Source organism: Bos javanicus, chromosome 1 (genome assembly GCF_032452875.1).
Source record: "Bos javanicus breed banteng chromosome 1, ARS-OSU_banteng_1.0, whole genome shotgun sequence".
Classification (NCBI taxonomy): domain Eukaryota; kingdom Metazoa; phylum Chordata; class Mammalia; order Artiodactyla; family Bovidae; genus Bos; species Bos javanicus.
The window spans coordinates 111,731,030-111,751,116 of NC_083868.1; the positions used below are offsets into that span (position 1 = coordinate 111,731,030).

General features: G+C 37.8%; 1 protein-coding gene across 4 annotated transcripts in view; it reads right to left on the reverse strand.

The window, feature by feature from the left end:
- Positions 1-20,087, reverse strand: part of GMPS (guanine monophosphate synthase) — a 71,925-nt gene that overhangs the window by 40,584 nt on the left and 11,254 nt on the right. For all 4 annotated transcript variants that reach the window (XM_061417841.1, XM_061417857.1, XM_061417848.1 and 1 more), the window contains one exon: positions 2,629-2,810. In XM_061417841.1, coding sequence (XP_061273825.1) covers positions 2,629-2,810 — 182 coding nt within the window. The remainder of the gene's footprint in view (positions 1-2,628; positions 2,811-20,087) is intronic.

Here is a 20,087-nt window from a genome sequence, read left to right on the forward strand (position 1 = left end):
CTTGGGAACAGACTATTTGTATAAAGAAAGCTGAAAAATGAGGCTGGCTTCTGACACAGGTAACCTTGGTCCTCCCCATTCAATCAAAAAATTTTGGAACACTTTAATATCATGATTTTTACATAAAAATACAGATTTCTATATTTTCTTTAGGAAAAAAATCTGCTAACATTGGACTCTCATTCTCATGGCTACAAATAACTGGAATCACAGAAAGATTTGCACCTTCCGGTTACTTAGGCTCCCCAGTTTGTCACACACACCCACTTATACAATACAGGCATGTTGTGCTTAGTCACTAAGTCATGTCGGACTCTTTTGGGGCCTGGCCCATGGACTGTAGCCAGCCAGGTTCCTCTGTCCACGGGATTTCCCAGCCAAGAATACTGGAATGGGTTGCCATTTCCTTCTCCAGAGGATCTTCCCAACCCAGGGATCAAATCCAAGTATCCTGCATTGGCAGGTGGATTCTTTACCACTCAGTCACTTGGGAAGTCCATATTTCTAAAGGAAAACACATTCCAAGATGTAACCAAAATCTACTTACAAACAAATCTGGATTACAATCCACTGTGTAATCAGTGGCTGCCTGCCATGTAAAAACATAAACTAAAATGACAGACTTGTAATACATCCAATAAAATAATATAAATCATGAAAATTACTCAATTAAAAAAAATATATAATAATCTGAGTGAGGACAAAAGCCCTACTCTCTTAACTTTATATTGGTAACATGAATCTTGGTATACATTATGTTCGTTAGCTTATCTCTTGCAAACAGACTGAAGACAATCTCCTTACTCAAGATGATAAATGGGACATCCCTTTAAGATAACAATTTTAAAGGGGAATGGGGCTAGCCCTAAGGGTAGATATGTAACCTAGCTCCTTAAAAATGCAGAAGCTAAAACTCTGTAAAATATATTCAATAACCAAGATCTCTAGAATTTCAGTATGTTACATTTAGTTTTATAAATGATAACCACCATGGGACTGCCCAGCATCCCTCATTAATCTGCTATAAGATTCTTAATACTATTAAAAAGAAAAAGCAATGGACTTAGTCAAGGATAAAACTCAAGCAGCATTTAAGCCAATTATGAAAATTCTTATCTCAATAAGCTTGAGAAAAGCTAATCACTCTTTCTGAGTTTTCTATTTCTACCCTGCTATTATTTTGAAATAACTTGCAATTACAAGGCCCAGTAAGTCTCAAGGCATTCCAGATACCAGCTTATGTATCAAGCAGATCAAGCTCTAAAAACAGGTAGGTTAAGATGTCTTTCAAGTCATAAATCTAAAATTTATTCTAGAAAAAGGGTGATCAAATGCCTATCTCAGCAGAAAGGATCATGGTAAGGAAAGCAACAGTGCTATAGTTCCCGTTCTACAGAGAGAAGCAGCTGTTGGTGAAGCAGGACCTAGAAACTGTTTACGATCAGGTAATCCGATGACAAGAAAGTCAGACTTCTATTGTCAATATTGGTTAACCTATTCCACAACATTTGGTTTCAATTAGTTTGCTGGGAATTTTTGTCTGTTTGCTTTGGATTTGGGGAATGATGGAGCTTGGATTTGACAGAGAGCCATTCAGATTCCTTACAGTTTTAATTCCCTTAAAATTGGTTCTCACTGGCAAATCAAGACAGTTGAATAAGATAAACTCAAAGCGTTCCTTCTTACTATAAAATTATCTGCATCCTACAACTAAAACAGAGTTAAATGTTTTCTGATTCACAATTCACTCCATTTCAAAAATAAGAAACAAAGGATAATGTATACACATTTATAAAGTTTCTGAAAGGTAACCATTTGTCTGAAGGAAAAACATTATATGCTTTTAAGAAAAATTAAACATACTGAATTTTGGAAGAAATACACCACCAAATCTTGAGAGCTAATTAAGGTGCTTGCTTCTGAATAACAATCAATAAAAAACAAACATTAATTCCAAGAGAAAAGATACAGCATTAACCAAAAATAGCTGTAGGACAAAGTTACATATAAATTGAATGTCATTTTGACTAGTTTTAATAGTACAAGTTATAGAATTAGCCCTTAAATTAGAAGTCTTCATAATTTAGAAACTAGTCTCCTGGGATAGGAAGCAAAAGGGACGCACTGTACACAGCATTCTCTAATTTAGGTACTCTAACCATTATATATATCCCTTTGATCAAGTAATCTGGGATGAATGAATGACCATAACAGCCAAATCTAAGTCTGATGCAGAAATCCTATACAACAGCAGTCCCCAACCTTTCTGGCACCAGGGAGTGGTTTCATGAAAGACAAGTTTTCCATGGGTGGGGGTAGTGTCAGGATGATTCTCATACATTACATTTGGTGCAGACTTTATTCTAATCTAATGCCACCACTGATTTGACAGGTGCCGGACCTTGGCCCAGAGGTTGGGGACCCCTGCTATAAAACATAAAATATTCAAATGATAAATTCTTAAACTGTGCAAATAAAATTAACATAATCTTCTCCTTTAATTTTAATTTCTTTTAATGTCAAGAGCTATGGAAAATGTCTTGTATTAAAACCAATCCATTTTATTTTCATTAAAAAATTCAGTGTCCAAGCAAATTAATAATAAAATATCCTGCAATCTAATCTCACCGGAATCCTTGCTCTTTTATGGCAAATGCTGGTGTTTCCAAAGGGAAGATTTCAGACTGCACGAACAGTTCCCTCACTCTTCGGTCTATGACTTTTCCGTACTGAGCACCCGCATCCAGAATGACAACAGCTCCTTCATTGTGGTCGTGGCCATCCTTGAGGTCCCCTCCAGCATTTTCCAGCTGCAAATATGAACACAGAACTTTCCTAATTATGAAAATCAGATGTACTTTTAATAACTATGGTCACTGTCAGCTCCAAAAACACGTAGAAACACAAACTGTTAACTTAGGATTTTGGATTGCTAATTCAAAAACACTTCTTTAAAGGAAAGACTTTTATACATATTAACACACAGGCAATAAACAAAAGCTACCATCTACTGACTACATGGAAATAGAGGAAAACAACAGAATGGGAAAGACTAGAGATCTCTTCAAGAAAATGAGAGATACCAAGGGAACATTTCATGCAAAGATGGGCTCGATGAAGGACAGAAATGGTAGGGACCTAACAGAAGAAGAGGTGGCAAGAATACACAGAAGAACTGTACAAAAAAGAGCTTCACAACCCAGATAATCACGATGGTGTGATCACTCACCTAGAGCCAGACATCCTGGAATGTGAAGTCAAGTGGGCCTTAGAAAGCATCACTACGCACAAAGCTAGTGGAGGTGATGGAATTCCAGGGGAGCTATTTCAAACCCTGAAAGATGATGCTGTGAAAGTGCTACACTCAATATGCCAGCAAATTTGGAAAACTCAGCAGTGGCCACAGGACTGGAAAAGGTCAGTTTTCATTCCAATCCCAAAGAAAGGCAAAGCCAAAGAATGCTCAAACTACTGCACAATTGCACTCATCTCACATGCTAGTAAAGTAATGCTCAAAATTCTCCAAGCCAGGATTCAGCAATACGTGAACCGTGAACTTCCAGACGTTCAAGCTGGTTTTAGAAAAGGCAGAGGAACCAGAGATCAAATTGCCAACATCCGCTGGATTATCGAAAAAGCAAGAGAGTTCCAGAAAAACATCTATTTCTGCTTTATTGACTATGCCAAAGCCTTTGACTGTGTGGATCACAATAAACGGCGGAAAATTCTAAAAGAGATGGGAATACCAGACCACCTGACCTGCCTCTTGAGAAACCTATATGCAGGTCAGGAAGCAACAGTTAGAACTGGACATGGAACAACAGACTGGTTCCAAATAGGAAAAGGAGTACATCAAGGCTGTATATTGTCACCCTGCTTATTTAACTTATATGCAGAGTACATCATGACAAACGCTGGACTGGAAAAAGCACAAGCTGGAATCAAGATTGCTGGCAGAAACATCAATAACCTCAGATATGCAGATGACACCACCCTTATGGCAGAAAGTGAAAAGGAACTAAAAAACCTCTTGATGAAAGTGAAAGAGGAGAGTGAAAAAGTTGGCTTAAAGCTCAACATTCAGAAAACGAAGATCTGGTTCTTCGTTTGATCCCAAAATGGCATCTGGTCCCATCATTTCATGGGAAATAGATGGGGAAACAGTGGAAACAGTGTCAGACTTTATTTTTTTGGGCTCCGAAATCACTGCAGATGCGACTGCAGCCATGAAATTAACAGACACTTATGCCTTGTAAGCAAAGTTATGACCAACCTAGACAGCATATTAAAAAGCAAAGACATTACTTTGCCAACAAAAGTCTGTCTAGTCAAGGCTATGGTTTTTCCAGTGATCATGTATGGATGTGAGAGTTGGACTGTGAAGAAAGCTGAGCACCAAAGAATTGATGCTTTTGAAGTGTGGTGTTGGAGAAGACTCTTGAGAGTTCCTTGGACTGCAAGGAGATCCAGCCAGTTCATCCTAAAGGAGACCAGTCCTGGGTGTTCACTGGAAGGACTGATGCTAAAGTTCAAACTCCAGTACTTTGGCCACCTCGTGCGAAGAGTTGACTCACTGGAAAAGACTCTGATGCTGAGAGGGATTGGGGGAAGGAAGAAAAGGGGACGACAGAGGATGAGATGGCTGGATGGCATCACCTACTCGATGGACGTGAGTTTGAGTGAACTCTGGGAGTTGGCGATGGACAGGGAGGTCTGGCGTGTTGCAATTCATAGGGTTACAAGAGTTGGACACGACTGAGTGACTGAACTGACTGACTACATGATACAGTCACTTCATGTTTATTCCATCTTACACACATTATGTAGAACTAAGGTAAGCATACGGTCCAGCTGTGCCAAAACACTGCACAGGTCTATGCTAGTCTGTTACACTGGCATTATTACTAACAGTGCCTCTGTCAAGTCTCAAACGTGTCCCAGTCTGGGTGGTGAACTATACAATCACCCTAATTGTCACAGCATTCCTATGAGGGACATACTGATGAGAACCGAAAGTTTCCTGCCAGAGTATATAAGCATACCCAAACTCACTTTATTAGGTTTTTTTATATTATCTGAGGAAAATTACACATATACATGTGTCTGACCAACAATACTACATTTTTTAATGTGTTTTAATATTATCTCAGACTCCCCTGTAGCTCAAACGGTAAAGATCTGCCTGCAGTACAGGAGACCCAGGTTCGATCCCTGAGTTGGGAAGATCCTCTGGTGAAGGAAATGGCAATCCACTCCAGCATTCTTGCCTGGACAATCCCATGGACAGAGAAGCCTAGCAGGCTACCGTCCGTGGGGTTGCAAAGAGTCGGACACAACTGAGTGACTAACACACACAATCCCATCTCTGACAAGTATACACAGAGAACACTTTTCTGGAGAACAATTTGGCAAAAAAAAATTTAACTCTATGTGCTGAAATAGTTATCTGGAGTGTACTAAAATATTCGCCTGGAACTGACTTCAAAATAATAGAGTAGGTGGGTATGGACGAAATAAGATTGCCTGGGAACGAAATCACTAAAGTTGGGTGATACATGTACTGTCCTCACTTTTGTCTCTGTTCTGTTTTCACACATTTTTACATAAGAAAAAGCTTTAAAATGTGTATGTATCTTGAAAATCCACTTGGAAGCATAAAGAATATGAAAAACATTTATAACATTTTGGGTAAAAATACAAGAGTATATGAATATATATGAAGAAGAAATGTATAAACAGATATACACCTATATACTAATAGAGGCAATAGAGAAATGGAGCTACAGTAGGCGATTTAAAATTTTTCTTCATGCTCTTCAGTATGTTCATATACATGTCATAGTTTTTCCCCCTCCAGTTGTAAAATCTGCACAGTAAAAAATACTTAAGCCCAGCCCTGGAGGCATGTTTTTTAATCCTTTCATCCCTTATCCCTCTCCATTTATGTGAACAAATACATGGAGGCCTCACAACACCACTAACTCTTCACAGCAGTAATGAAAAAAAAGCAACAATCACAGCCATCTACAGAGGAGGATCTGTGAGAGGGACCCAACCACAGGCCAGAAGGAATTCCTCAGATCGCGAAATGAAGGTTGTAATTGTAACACTGAGCAGTGTAGAATAATCAGATCACAGAAAACAGATGTTTATAGAATATATTAATGCAACAAATGCTAAAACTTTCTCCTTTCAAATCTTTACCCTTAGTATACATACAGAAATACACACACACATTCCCCTGTTAAGGAATTTATTGAAAAAAATATTTTTAATCTTTTTTTTTAATAAAGAATTTTTGAAAGACTATCATGTTACTGTATAAGTGTCTCGGATTAGTTCCATTATCATCTTCACAATTGTCACCAAATCCAAGTACAACCTGATATTTCGTATTAAGGACAGAGTTCTCACTTTGCATGATTCTGTTGTGTAAGAATTTCATTCCATGTTTTACACCAGGGTTTAGTTAACTAAAGGCTTCCCTGGTGGCTCAGATAGTAAAGAATCTGCCTGCAATGTGGCAGACCTGGGTTTGATCTCTGGGTTGGGAAGATCCCCTGCAGGAGGGCATGGCAAGCCACTCCAGTATTCTTCCCTTAAGAATTCCATGGACAGAGAACCCTGGCGGGCTACACACAGTCCATGGGTTGCAAAGAGTCAGATACGACTAAACAACTAACATTTACACTTTTTCACACTTTTAGTTAACTAAGAACAGTCCCCAACACCATGGCTCCAATTTCTGCTAACATATTAACTATTACATAAGTACAAACTTTGCTCCTCAGTCCACAAATCGTCACATAAATAGCAGATGAACATCATAATCAGTGGCCAATCATGTCCCTCTTTCAAAGTGTATTGGCAACTAGTCACTGCACAACACACAGCTGAGGGTACAACTGTGTCGTCTCCTTGTTGCACAGTGACAAATCTACATGCCATTTTACACATATTCAAAGGGCAGTCTAACCAATAAAGGATCAAAGTACAGCAAAGAAATGAAAAGTGATATGCTGGAAGTGAATTTCAAGTCCAAAGTAAATGGAGTTATAGAAGAAGGAGCTGGTGGTGGCAAGGATGACACCGCTGCAGAGGACTTTAGTGAAGGCGAAATGATCAACGAGGAAAGTGGTTGTAATAAAAAGAATGACAATGTCCCAGAGGAAGGGACTCCAAGAAAATACTTCAAATATTTGAAAATACAACAAACTCTTGGAGATATTTCATAACATTCAAGTGCAAAGGATAAAATGTTAAAAGTCATCAAAGCATACAAAAACTGTGAAGAGAAGCACTGTGTACAAACTTATCAAGAGTAGTTTAAAAATAAAACACAATTCTCAATGTTTCCAATGTTTTAAGTTACACTAAATGTTAGTTTCACTACTTCTTTATATTATACATCTCTATTCTTTATAGTAATAACAGGAAGTTTATATTCCAACAAAACTTTTTAAAACATAAGGAAACCATCACAATTTTCCCATTGATTACAAGATTGCTTTGCATGGTTTCACCTGGTAAGTTCATTTTTATAATCATTTTACTACCACATAGTAAGGACTCCTATTTATTTAAATCAACAAGTTTTTCTTAAATAAATGGCTTTTTAATAAAAATGTATAGTGCTTACTTAGCACATTTTAAAAGTGTTCAAGCAAATGACATCAGAGATCACTGAGGAAACAATGAACCTTGCCTCATACTTCTCCACTTCAGCTATCAACTTGCTTATCTAGCATAGTTTCAACAACTCAGGGAAAAGCAAAAGGACACCAGTGATAAAAGGGAAAGTTCCTTTCCCTGAAGACCCTGAATCTATCTATTCTTACTTCACACAGAGTTACAGTTTGATCATTAAGCTCCCAAACCTTCCACCGACTAGAAAAAGCACCCTAAAGAGAAAAACAGCTCATTAATCACATCAATAGTAGAGACAAGCAAAATTCAACATCAGGAGACAGAAAAAACCTATTGTATCTATTTAAAAAATTGATTTAAAAGTAAATACAAAGGCTACCCCTTCGCAAGTGACCTGAAGTCATCATAATAAATATTCATGTTTTAAGATAGTAAGAAAACAGTATTAAGTAAAAACTAAATCATATTCAGTACCCTATTTTAGAATAAAGCAAAAGAATCTTGCAAATTCTTAGACAGCATCATTTTTGGATCTTCCTGAAGCTCCACATATCACTGACCAACCAGACAGCAAAGCCAAAACCCATGACATATATAACTAAATACCAAGTTATCCCCCAAGGTACCCAAAATACAATCTGGTGAGAATGAACTACCACAGCCACAATCCCTGGTGTGAGGGAAGCACCATTAAAGAAAACAAGAAAAAGCCAAAATACCGACAGGTACAAGCTTTAAAAAAAGCAGGGAGCCAATTTAAAAATAGCAGCTGCGCTGGAAGGAGGGATGGCCACTCCAAAGGTGCAGAGCCAGCAGGAGAACGCACAGTAAGGCCTCCAGGAGAGAATGGTTTTAATTCCCATGAAGCTTTGAAACTAACAGAACTGGACTCCCTTGTGGGTCAGAGCTCATGCATGACAAGCAGCAACTGCTGCGATCAGAATCATAATTAAGTAGGATAAGGAAAACAGAAGTGCTCTAAGTGTTAGTCGCTCAGTCGCAGCCAACTCTTTTGTGACGCCATGGACTGTAGCTCACCAGGTTCCTCTGTCCATGGAATTCTCCAGGCAAGAATACTTAGGTTGCCATTTCCTTCTCCAGGGGAATCTTCCTGACCCAGGGATTGAACCTGGGTCTCCTGCGTTGCAAGCAGATTCTTTACCATCTGAGCCACCCACCAGGGAAGCACCAAAAAAAACAGAAAGGCCAGATAAAGCAGGGGGAGGAATCCATGCCAGGAATGCTTAGAAAACAAACGGCCATAATTTTAACAGAAGAAGGAGCTCTATCAAGTTGTAGAAGTTTAGAAAGGCAGTCTAAAATGCAAAAAGAAATGCTGGGACTTCCCTAGCGGTCCACAGGTTAGGATTCTGTGCTTCCACTGCAAAGGGCACAAGTTCAATCCCTGGTTGGGGAACTAAGATTACCACAAGATTACCACAGGTGGTCAAAAAAAGCAAGAAGCACACCTGATACTAACACAACATTGTTAATCACCTATACCCCAATATAAAATTTAAAAAATTAAACTGCAAGAAGTTAAATTAGAATGGAAGAAAAACAATAAGCAGGAAGTTAAATCCCATACAAAGTTATTAAAAGTAAAAAAGGAAATAAGGAATAGAATAATATCTTTAAAGAGAGCAAGAGAGAAAGGCAAACTCAAACGCCAGATCAAAACTGGAATGTGCTATTTCTAAATGAGACAAAAGGTATGCAAAGGATCAAAGAATATGAATAAAAATCAGACTAAAACCCAAAAGGATCAATCCCAAGACATACTCTTAACAATATTATTGGGCTTCATAGAAAAGAAAAAATCTTGACTATTTTGGGTAAAAACGTAATTCAATCAACTACACATCTGTTATGTAGTTTTCTTGATATGTCTTATGTTACAATGAAAATTTTTTAAATAAAGCAAAAGAAGGGAAGTAACAGCCTATACCTATTCTTTTAGGTGTCTTACGTACTTTCTTACTCGTAATACATTTGTTTTACAGATGAAGAAAATGTCGGTTGCCTAGAGATAGGACTAAAATGTAAGCTTTTCCAACCCCAAAATAATTAGCACTGCAGAAGGAAAGTGGGTAAATAATCTTCAAAGTTATTTTATTCTTTAGTATTTTGGTACTTAAAAGGGTAAGCTTTATTATTTTAAAAAGCTTTCTTACATGAGTAAAATAATGTTCTGTTTGTGTCTGAGAAAAGTACTATTTTATAAATCATTTTTGAAACTGAATTTCATCAGTACTAAGTTTATTCAAGTTCAGTTCAGCTCAGTTCAGTCGCTCAGTCGTGTCCGACTCTTTGCAACCCCATGAACCGCAGCACGCCAGGCCTCCCTGTCCATCACCAACTCCCGGAGTTCACTCAAACTCACATCCATGTAGTCGGTGATGCCATCCAGCCATCTCATCCTCCGTCGTCCCCTTTTCCTCCTGCCCCCAATCCCTCCCAGCATCAGAGTCTTTTCCAGTGAGTCAACTCTTCGCACAAGGTGGCCAAAGTACTGGAGTTTCAGCTTTAGCATCATTCCTTCCAAAGAAATCCCAGGGCTGATCTCCTTCAGAATGGACTGGTTGGATCTCCTTGCAGTCCAAGGGACTCTCAAGAGCCTTCTCCAACACCACAGTTCAAAAGCATCAATTCTTTGGTGCTCAGCTTTCTTCACAGTCCAACTCTCGCATCCATACATGACCACTGGAAAAACCATAGCCAAGTAACTGTCTTTAAAAGGTCTTTCAAATTAGAACCCTTCAACTGTTAAAATTAGAAAGTTTTAGGGTTAAGAAAGATTTTAAAAACACTCACCAACACCTATTTTAGTGATCTGAGAATCTCAACTATTCAGAATAATCCTTTCATTACCAAAAGGCTAGTGGAAGTTTGAACACATTTATCTATCTAATCTCACCACACCTATAACTAAAAAAATAGTACAGTTTCTTGACAAAATTATCCAACATCTCAGGTATTCTGGATGAATCAACTTCACTAAAGATTTTTCTATAAGAGACCATCACCTCACTTACAATGCTCAATTACTTTGGAACCTACAACTTAAAGGGTTAAAATCAAAGAGTCAGATTCTAGCTCTTGACTTCACCATATACTTGTTATACCCTCCTTTTATTTTGAAAAATTTTGAACCTACAAAATTTGAAAGTATGGTACAGTTAACAGCATCCTCCACCTAAATATAACATTAGTAACATTCTATCCCCTAAACAACTGGAAAGTAAATTGTAGATATTTCACTCTCCAAGCTATTTCTCACCATGTACCTCTTAGAAACAGAGACATTCTCCTACATAACTACAATACTATTTTCATATCCAAGAAATTTAACACTGATAGTATCTATATACAAATTCTCCCAAATGTCACAAATACTTTAAAGGATTTTTTAATTCCAGAACTCTTATCAAAGACCACACACTTCCCACAATTAACCTAATTATTCAGTTTTTTAAGATCTTTCATGACACTGTCATTTTTTAAATTTCAGATATTTCATTTTTTTAATTTTTAAATTCTTTTTGTAGAATGACCCATACCAGGATCTGCTTCCTACTTCATGATTAGATTCTAGACAAACTTTTTTTTCTTGCAGCGATTTTACATTGGTGATGATTTTACACTGCCTTCTCCTGATGTCATACAATGGCAAGGACACAGTGTCATTTTGTTCCATTATTGGTGATACTGACTTTGATCACTTGATTAACATGATTTTGCGATTAAAAGAAAAAAAATCTGATTCAAGTCTTCCCCCTGCTTAAAACCCTATAGTGACTCTCTCTTAGAATAAAGTTCAATAAGGTCCAAAATACAAGTCCTGTGAGGCCTTGGCCTACACTTAAGCCTAAACTGCTCTTTTAAACTCTCTACAGTCCCACATAGTAAGTATAACTGTCCTCTGAATCGATCTCAAATATGTCACTAAAAGAAATCAGACATCTCCGTAATCATGCTATATCTTAACATTTTCCATTTGCCCAGTGACAAAGCTGTCACTGCCACGGTGATAGTTACATATAAGCTGACATAAAATCCTCTAAAGAAAAGGGGATTCCAGGAATCTCTCAGGAAATTTGCCTTAGAGCAGAAAGATGTCCCAAGAGTTCAGAGAAAGAAATACAGGTGAGTCTGGCTGAAAGTCATCTAGAATAGACATGCTGGAGCTTGATGTAGCTCAAGTACATCATTTCTCTATGCAGTCTATGAGTTAAGATCCCTAGAAAGTGTAGTGATTCTTTATTTCTAGTGATATGACTGAGCAAGTGCAACCCCTTAACACTTCAGTCAGCAGAACATTTAAAAAGTGGTGCTGGGAAATCTGGTCAACCACTTGTAAAAGAATGAAACTAGAACACTTTCTAACACCATACACAAAAATAAACTCAAAATGGATTAAAGATCTAAACGTAAGACCAGAAACTATAAAACTCCTAGAGGAGAACATAGGCAAAACACTCTCTGACATACATCACAGCAGGATCCTCTATGACCCACCTCCCAGAATATTGGAAATAAAAGCAAAAATAAACAAATCAGACCTAATTAACCTTAAAAGCTTCTGCACATCAAAGGAAACTATTAGCAAGGTGAAAAGCAGCCTTCAGAATGGGAGAAAATAATAGCAAATGAAGCAACTGACAAACAACTAATCTCAAAAATATACAAGCAACTCCTACAGCTCAACTCCAGAAAAATAAATGACCCAATCAAAAAATGGGCCAAAGAACTAAATAGACATTTCTCCAAAGAAGACATACAGAGGGCTAACAAACACATGAAAAGATGCTCAACATCACTCATTATCAGAGAAATGCAAATCAAAACCACAATGAGGTACCATCTCACACCAGTCAGAATGGCTGCAATCCAAAAGTCTACAAATAATAAATGCTGGAGAGGGTGTGGAGAAAAGGGAACCCTCTTACACTGTTGGTGGGAATGCAAACTAGTACAGCCACTGTGGAGAACAGTGTGGAGATTCCTTAAAAAACTGGAAATAGAACTGCCTTATGATCCAGCAATCCCACTGCTGGGCATACACACTGAGGAAACCAGAAGGGAAAGAGACACGTGTACCCCAATGTTCATCGCAGCACTGTTTATAATAGCCAGGACATGGAAGCAACCTAGATGTCCATCAGCAGATGAATGGATAAGAAAGCTACGGTACATATACACAATGGAGTATTACTCAGCCATTAAAAAGAATACATTTGAATCAGTTCTAATGAGGTGGATGAAACTGGAGCCTATTATACAGAGTGAAGTAAGCCAGAAGGAAAAACATAAATACAGTATACTAACGCATATATATGGAATTTAGAAAGATGGTAACGATAACCCTGTATATGAGACAGCAAAAGAGACACTGATGTATAGAACAGTCTTATGGACTCTGTGGGAGAGGGAGAGGGTGGGAAGATTTGGGAGAATGGCATTGAAACATGTAAAATATCATGTATGAAACGAGTCGCCAGTTCAGGTTCGATGAACAATACTGGTTGCTTGGGGCTGGTGCACTGGGACGACCCAGAGGGATGGTATGGGGAGGGAGGAGGGAGGAGGGTTCAGGATGGGGAACACATGTATACCTGTGGCAGATTCATTTTGATATTTGGCAAAACTAATACAATTATGTAAAGTTTAAAAAAAAAAAAACCATTTGAAGAAGGACTGAGTTCTGGTTATTATCTGAAAACTTCCATTGACATCTTCTGGTAAGAACAAGGAAGTACTAGCAAAAAAAAAAAAAGAATCCCAGAATGAGTTGTCAATGGTCTGGAAAAAAATCCCAGATGTAATTGAGCACTCACAAGAAATAATGAATCATCAAAATTCTTGATGGAACAAAAGATCTGTAGAAAAACAAGACCTGGACAACTCAAGTCAAAAAGTAATTGAGGAGTCAGGCTAAATGTGAAGAAAGTTCACACTGAATTGACTTATATGAAAACCAATTTATTTCATATAAATAGATATATAGATATCCTTTCTCTATACCTAAGTAGTATATGATTCTTCTAAAAAAGGCTAAGTCCAGGGACTTCACTGGTCATCCAGTAGTTAAGACTCAGCACTTCCACTGCAGGGGGCATGGGTTCAACCCTTGGTTGGGAAACTAAGATCCTACATGGCACATGCCACAGCCAAAAATAAAAATAAATAAAATTTAAAAAAAAAATTTAAAGTCTAAGTCAGGATAAGAATCCATTTTGCAATGCAGGGGATATGGGTTTGATCCCTGGTCGGGGAACTAAGATCCCACAAGCCACAGAGCAACTCAGCCCAAATGTCGAAACTAGAGATTCTGTGCACCACAGGAAGATCCTGTTTGCTGCAGCTAAGACCCGATGCAGCCAAATGAATAAATAATGTTTTTATTAAAAATAAGAGTAAATTAAAAGTCTAAGTCTCTGAAAAATATATATGCTGCTGCTGCTGCTAAGTCGCTTCAGTCATGTCCAACTCTGTGCGACCCCATAGACAGCAGCCCACCAGGCTCCCCCATCCCTGGGATTCTCCAGGCAAGAACACTGGAGTGGGTTGCCATTTCCTTCTCCAATGCATGAAAGTGAAAAGTGAAAGTGAAGTCGCTCAGTCATGCCCGACTCTTAGCGACCCCATGGACTGCAGCCTACCAGGCTTCTCTGTCCATGGGATTTTCCATGCAAGAGTACTAGAGTGGGATGCCATTGCCTTCTCCAGAAAAAAATATATATGTATATATAAAATTCCAGGTGCAATCATTGAATACAAGTGACAATTACACCGTTGCTCATTTTACATAATAAATGTATAAAATGCCTTTAGGAAACAATGTCATACACCTAAGAAAAATCTAGAAGCCAAGAACCATGCTTTGATGCAATAATACGCAACACTGTATGTACATTTAGTTGTTCAAGCAATGCTCACTTAGCATTGACTGTCTCATATTGCCTAAATTATGATCCCTAACTTTTGATCATTTTGATCACTCAATTTGTCTGTATTTATTTTTCTCCATCTTGTTTAATCTAAGTATGCAACCTATAGGCCTCCTCAACAAATATTTCAATAAATTACTATGTTTTAAAGTTTTCAGTGTTCACAACATTTGTGAAATACAAGTCCCTAGTGACATATAGTGTTATCTTAGCCTTTTACTGCTCCAGGTTTGTTAATGAGCTCATACACTGAGGAAACACTTTTCCCTACTGAGATTTCAAGCTAGTGGTTGTTCAACATTCCTACTTTGTTTCTACATGTTATCTGCGATCCTGCTACTATCATTTCCATATCACTTCTAATTTATTCTCCTTTACCGACCAATTTATAGTAATTCTGATTACAACTTGATCTTTTTTTGAATAAACTATGTCTCTTGACTTCTCAAAGTCATTCCAAATTCTCTTCTCCCCTATCTATAAATGTACTAATAGTTCCTTTCAAGTTCAAGCAAGCACCACCCCAGAGCATAATGAACACAGTCTGAATGTACTATTTAAATCAACAAATCAAAAAGCAGTTTAGTCTGGACTCAGGCTTCTCTGGTACCTCAGCTGGACAAGAGTCCGCGTGCAATGCAGAAGACCCTAGTTTGATTCCTGGGTCAGGAAGATCCACTGGAGAAGGGATAGGCTACCCACTCCAGTATTCTTGGGCTTCCCTGGCAGCTCGACTGGTAAAGAATCTGCCTGCAATGCAAGAGACCTGGGTTTGATCCCTGGGTTGGGAAGATCCCCTGGAGAAGGGAAAGGCTACCCACTCCAGTACTCTGACCTGGAGAATCCCATGGACTGTATGGTCCATGGGGCAGATACTACCACTAGCACCCACTTAAAAGACAGCAAACAGACCCCATAAACACAAACTCTATTCATGGAAGTTTCTGGAGAACTTAACTTCTTAGATAAATATAGTTATAATGCCAAATATAGTTTAATGGGTTTAACTGAGACACATGATCACTGGGTAAGAAAGTAAACACACAACTGTTTATTATCTTTCTTTTCCAACTTCAGAGGAAATAAAATTTACTCCTATGTCACAATTGGTAATTCTAATTTTTAAATCTTTTTAAATCAACTATTTTCCCCTTGGATTTCAATGAAGTTTTTGCAGAAAGTTATAGCAATGTTATTTGGTTGACAAACAGCATTTATGTAGCCAGTTTTAAATTAATAAAACTTGGTACTGTTGGCTAAAATCAAAATACACTATTGTTTACCTCATGATTCTTTCAATCCTTAAGTTTTACCATAGCTACTTCTCCCATTTGATGATAAGCATTAGCCAACTGAGGAACAAAGGTATCTCTAGATAAACCTAAACCATTATTAATTAGCCCAAATCATCCTACTTCTAAAAGTCAGCAATTTACACAAACACACACAAACAACATTCAGTAACAACTGTTGTCATACCGTTAAAATATCAGAAGGAAAAGTTTTGAACCATGTTCAGTCTCATTATCTACTTAGTTACACTCCTCAAATTTTTTTTTAAATGTCGACCTTTAGATTTCCTGACTAACTCTGTACTGAGATCTCTGACTTATGACTGAGATCTACTATTTTAACAAAAAAATACTTCTTTGAATGGTGACTCAAGTGTGCGTAGCCTGTTCACATGAACAAGAACCAAAGGCTCTTTGCAAAGAAACAACGATCTAGAATATAGATTTATATATTCAAACATCACTGTCCCTCTTCAGTTCATCTCCACATACTATCAGTATACTAAAGATGATCTCAGATAACAACACTTCCCATGCAGAGATGAAAGATAATCAAACAGCTACCTCTTCTTAAATATACCGAGTTTGTGAACAGACTCAATTTTGTCTCTAGTTACTACCTCTAAAATACTCTTAAGAAGTAACCTTAGCTTAGAAGAGATCTGTACATTTTTCCTAAGAAAAACTTTAAAGTTTAAACAGTAGAATGTCCTAATTTCAGTTATTTCGCACACAGACCATTTTTCAAGATGCAACTATTATACTTAATAAACCCAACCTCCTTTCTAATCCTGCCCTTTCTACTGTAGCATGAGCCTGAACTACTTTGTTGAAAATAATCCTGAGTTATTAGAACTTGAAAAACCTATGAACAAAACTGGTGAAAGTTAGGGAAGGAATCAAGCATGCGTTCTGCCTTTTTACTATCAACTTGGCCACAAGTAACCCTTTAGCAGATGAAAGAAAGTTCTTTATACACAGTTCCAGAAAGAACAGAATTAGAATATCACCATTTTGTAATCTCTCATAAAATAATGACCTAAGCTACTGCAGTCTACAAACCACTGCTGGTTTGCAAACTGCCACCAGTTCATAAGAAATAGAGCAGTTCATTCATAAATTTTATATAAGCATTCATAAACATATAACAACTTGACAGCAATTTTATTTCCTTGAATCTATAATAAAAATTTGGAGCCTTTATGGTCTACGTCTTAAGAGTTTTAAATATCATTTGTCTAAAAATTTATTCTATTTTACAAAGATAGCAGCCATGGCAAAACTGAAAACTTTTTTAAAAACTGGCTTTTTATTGCAGATCTATGAGGAGCACAGAACTAGATGTTGGCTATTAAAATCACTAAAGACTGATGAGAAATTTGACAATGGATGGGTAAGATGGCAACACTCTGATAAATCTTAACTACAAAAATAGAGACCAGACATACATGACTTTTTTTTTGTAATTAAGGTGTAGTTGATTTACAATGTTAATTTCTCCTATAAAGCAAAGTGATTCAGGTATATATATATTTTAAAAAGGATGTGTGTGTGTATATATATATTAATACATCATTTTTAACATTCTTTTCCATTATGGTTTATCATAGGATATTGAAAATATTTGTTTACCCATTCTGGATATAACATCTTACATCTGCTAACCCCAACCTCCCACAGCATCCCTCCCGCCAACCACTCCTCCTTGGCAATCTGTTCCCTATGTCTGTTCCCTCCTTGTCTGTTCCCTATGACTGTGAGTCTGTTTCTATGTCATAGATAGGCTCGTTTGTGTCATATTTTACATTCCACAAATAAGTGATATCGTATGGTATTTTTCTCTGACTTACTTCACTTAGTATGATAATCTCTAGCTGCATCTATGCTGCTGCAAACAACACTTCTCCATTCTTTTATGGTTAAGTAGTATTTCATTGTGTACATATAACCACATCTTTATCCTTTCATCTGTTGATGAAAATTTAGAGTGCTTCCATGTCTTGGTTATTGTAAACAGTGCTGCTATGAACACAGGGTCCATGTATCTTTTCATATTAGAGCTTCATCTGGATTTATGCCCAGGAATGGGGCTGCTGGATCATACGGTAATTCTATTTTTAGCAATATGAATAGCTGAGAAGAGAAGCTAAAGGCAAAGGAGAAAAGGAAAGAAATACCCATAAGAATGCATAGTTCCAAAGAACAGCAAGGAGAGATAAGAAAGGCTTCCACAGTGATCAACACAAAGAAATAGAGGAAAACAAAAGAATGGGAAAGACTAGAGATCTCTTCAAGAAAATTAGAGACACCAAGGGAACATTTCATGCCAAGATGGGCTCGATAAAGGACAGAAATGGTATGCCTCTAACATGCTTCTAACAGAATGCTTCTAATAGAAGCAGAAGATATTAGGAGGTGACAAGAATACACAGAAAATCTATACAAAAAAGATCTTCATGGCCCAGATAACCACGATGGTGTGATCACTCACCTAGAGCCAAACATCCTAGAATATGAAGTCAAGTGGGACTTAGGAAGCATCACTATGAACAAAGCTAGCGGAGGTGATGGAATTCCAGTGGAGCTATTTCAAATCCTGAAAGATGATGCTGTGAAAGTGCTGCACTCAATATGCCAGCAAATTTGGAAAACTCAGCAGTGGCCACAGGACTGGAAAAGCTCAGTTTTCATTCCAATCCCAAAGAAGGGCAATGTCAAAGAATGCTCAAACTACTGCACAATTGTACTCATCTCACATGCTAGCAAAGTAACGCTCAAAATTCTCCAAGCCAGGCTTCAACAGTACATGAACCGTGAACCAGATGTTCAAGCTGGATTTAGAAAAGGCAGAGGAACCAGAGATCAAATTGCCAATATCCGTTGGATCATCAAAAAAGCAAGAGAGTTCCAGAAAAGACATCTACTTCTCTTTTATTGACTATGCCAAAGCCTTTGACTGTGTGGATCACAACAAACTGTGGCCAATTCTGAAAGAGATGGGAATACCAGAACACCTTATCTGCCTTCTGAGAAATCTATATGCAGGTCAAGAAGTAACAGTTAGAACTGGACATGGAACAACAGACTGGTTCCAAATTGGGAAAGAAGTATGTCAAGGCTGTATATTGTTACTCTGCCTATTTAACTTATATGCAAAGTACATCATGTGAAATGCCGGGCTGGATTAAGCACAAGCTGGAATCAAGACCGCCAGGAGAAATACCAATAACCTCAGATATGCAAATGACACCACCCTTATGGCAGAAAGTGAAGAAGAACTAAAGAGCCTCTTGATGAAAGTCAAAGAGGAGAGTGAAAAAGTTGGTTAAAAACTCAACATTCAAAAACTAAGATCATGGAATCCGGTCCCATCACTTTATGGCAAATAGATGGGTAAACAGTGCAAACAGTGGCAGACTTTATCTTCTTGGGCTCCAAAATCACTGCAGGTGGTGACTGCAGCCATGAAATTAAAGGACACTTGCTCCTTGGAAAAAAAGCTATGACCAACCTAGAGAGCACATTAAAAAGCAGAGACATTACTTTACCAACAAAGGTCTGTCTAGTCAAAGCTATGGTTTTCCCAGTGGTCATGTATGGATGTGAGAGTTGGACTATAAAGAAAGCTGAGCACCTAAGAATTGATGCTTTTGAACTGTGGTGTTGGAGAAGACTCTTGAGAGTCCATTGGACTGCAAGGAGATCCAACCAGTCCATCCTTAAGGAAATCAGCCCTGAATATTCATTGGAAGGAGTGATGCTGAAGCTGAAACTCTAATACTTTGGCCACCTGATGCGAAGAACTGACTCACTGGATAAACCCCTGATCCTGGGAAAGATCGAAGGCAGGAAGAGAAGGGGACGACAGAGGATGAGATGGTTGGATGGCATCACCTACTCAATGGACATGTATTTGAGCAAGCTCAGGGAGTTGGTGATCAACACAGAAGCCAGCATGCTACAGTCTGTGGGGTCACAAAGATTCGGACATGACTGAGCAACTGAACTGAACTGAATAATTAGCAATGTTGAACATCTTTCCACGTGCCTACTGGCCATTTCTTTGGAGAAATGTCTATTTAGGTCTTCTGCTCAATTTTCAACTGGGTGGGTTTTTTTTTTTTTTGCTGAGTTGTATGAGCTATTTGTATATTCTGGAAATTAAGCCTTTGTCAGTTGCATTGTTTGCAAATATTTT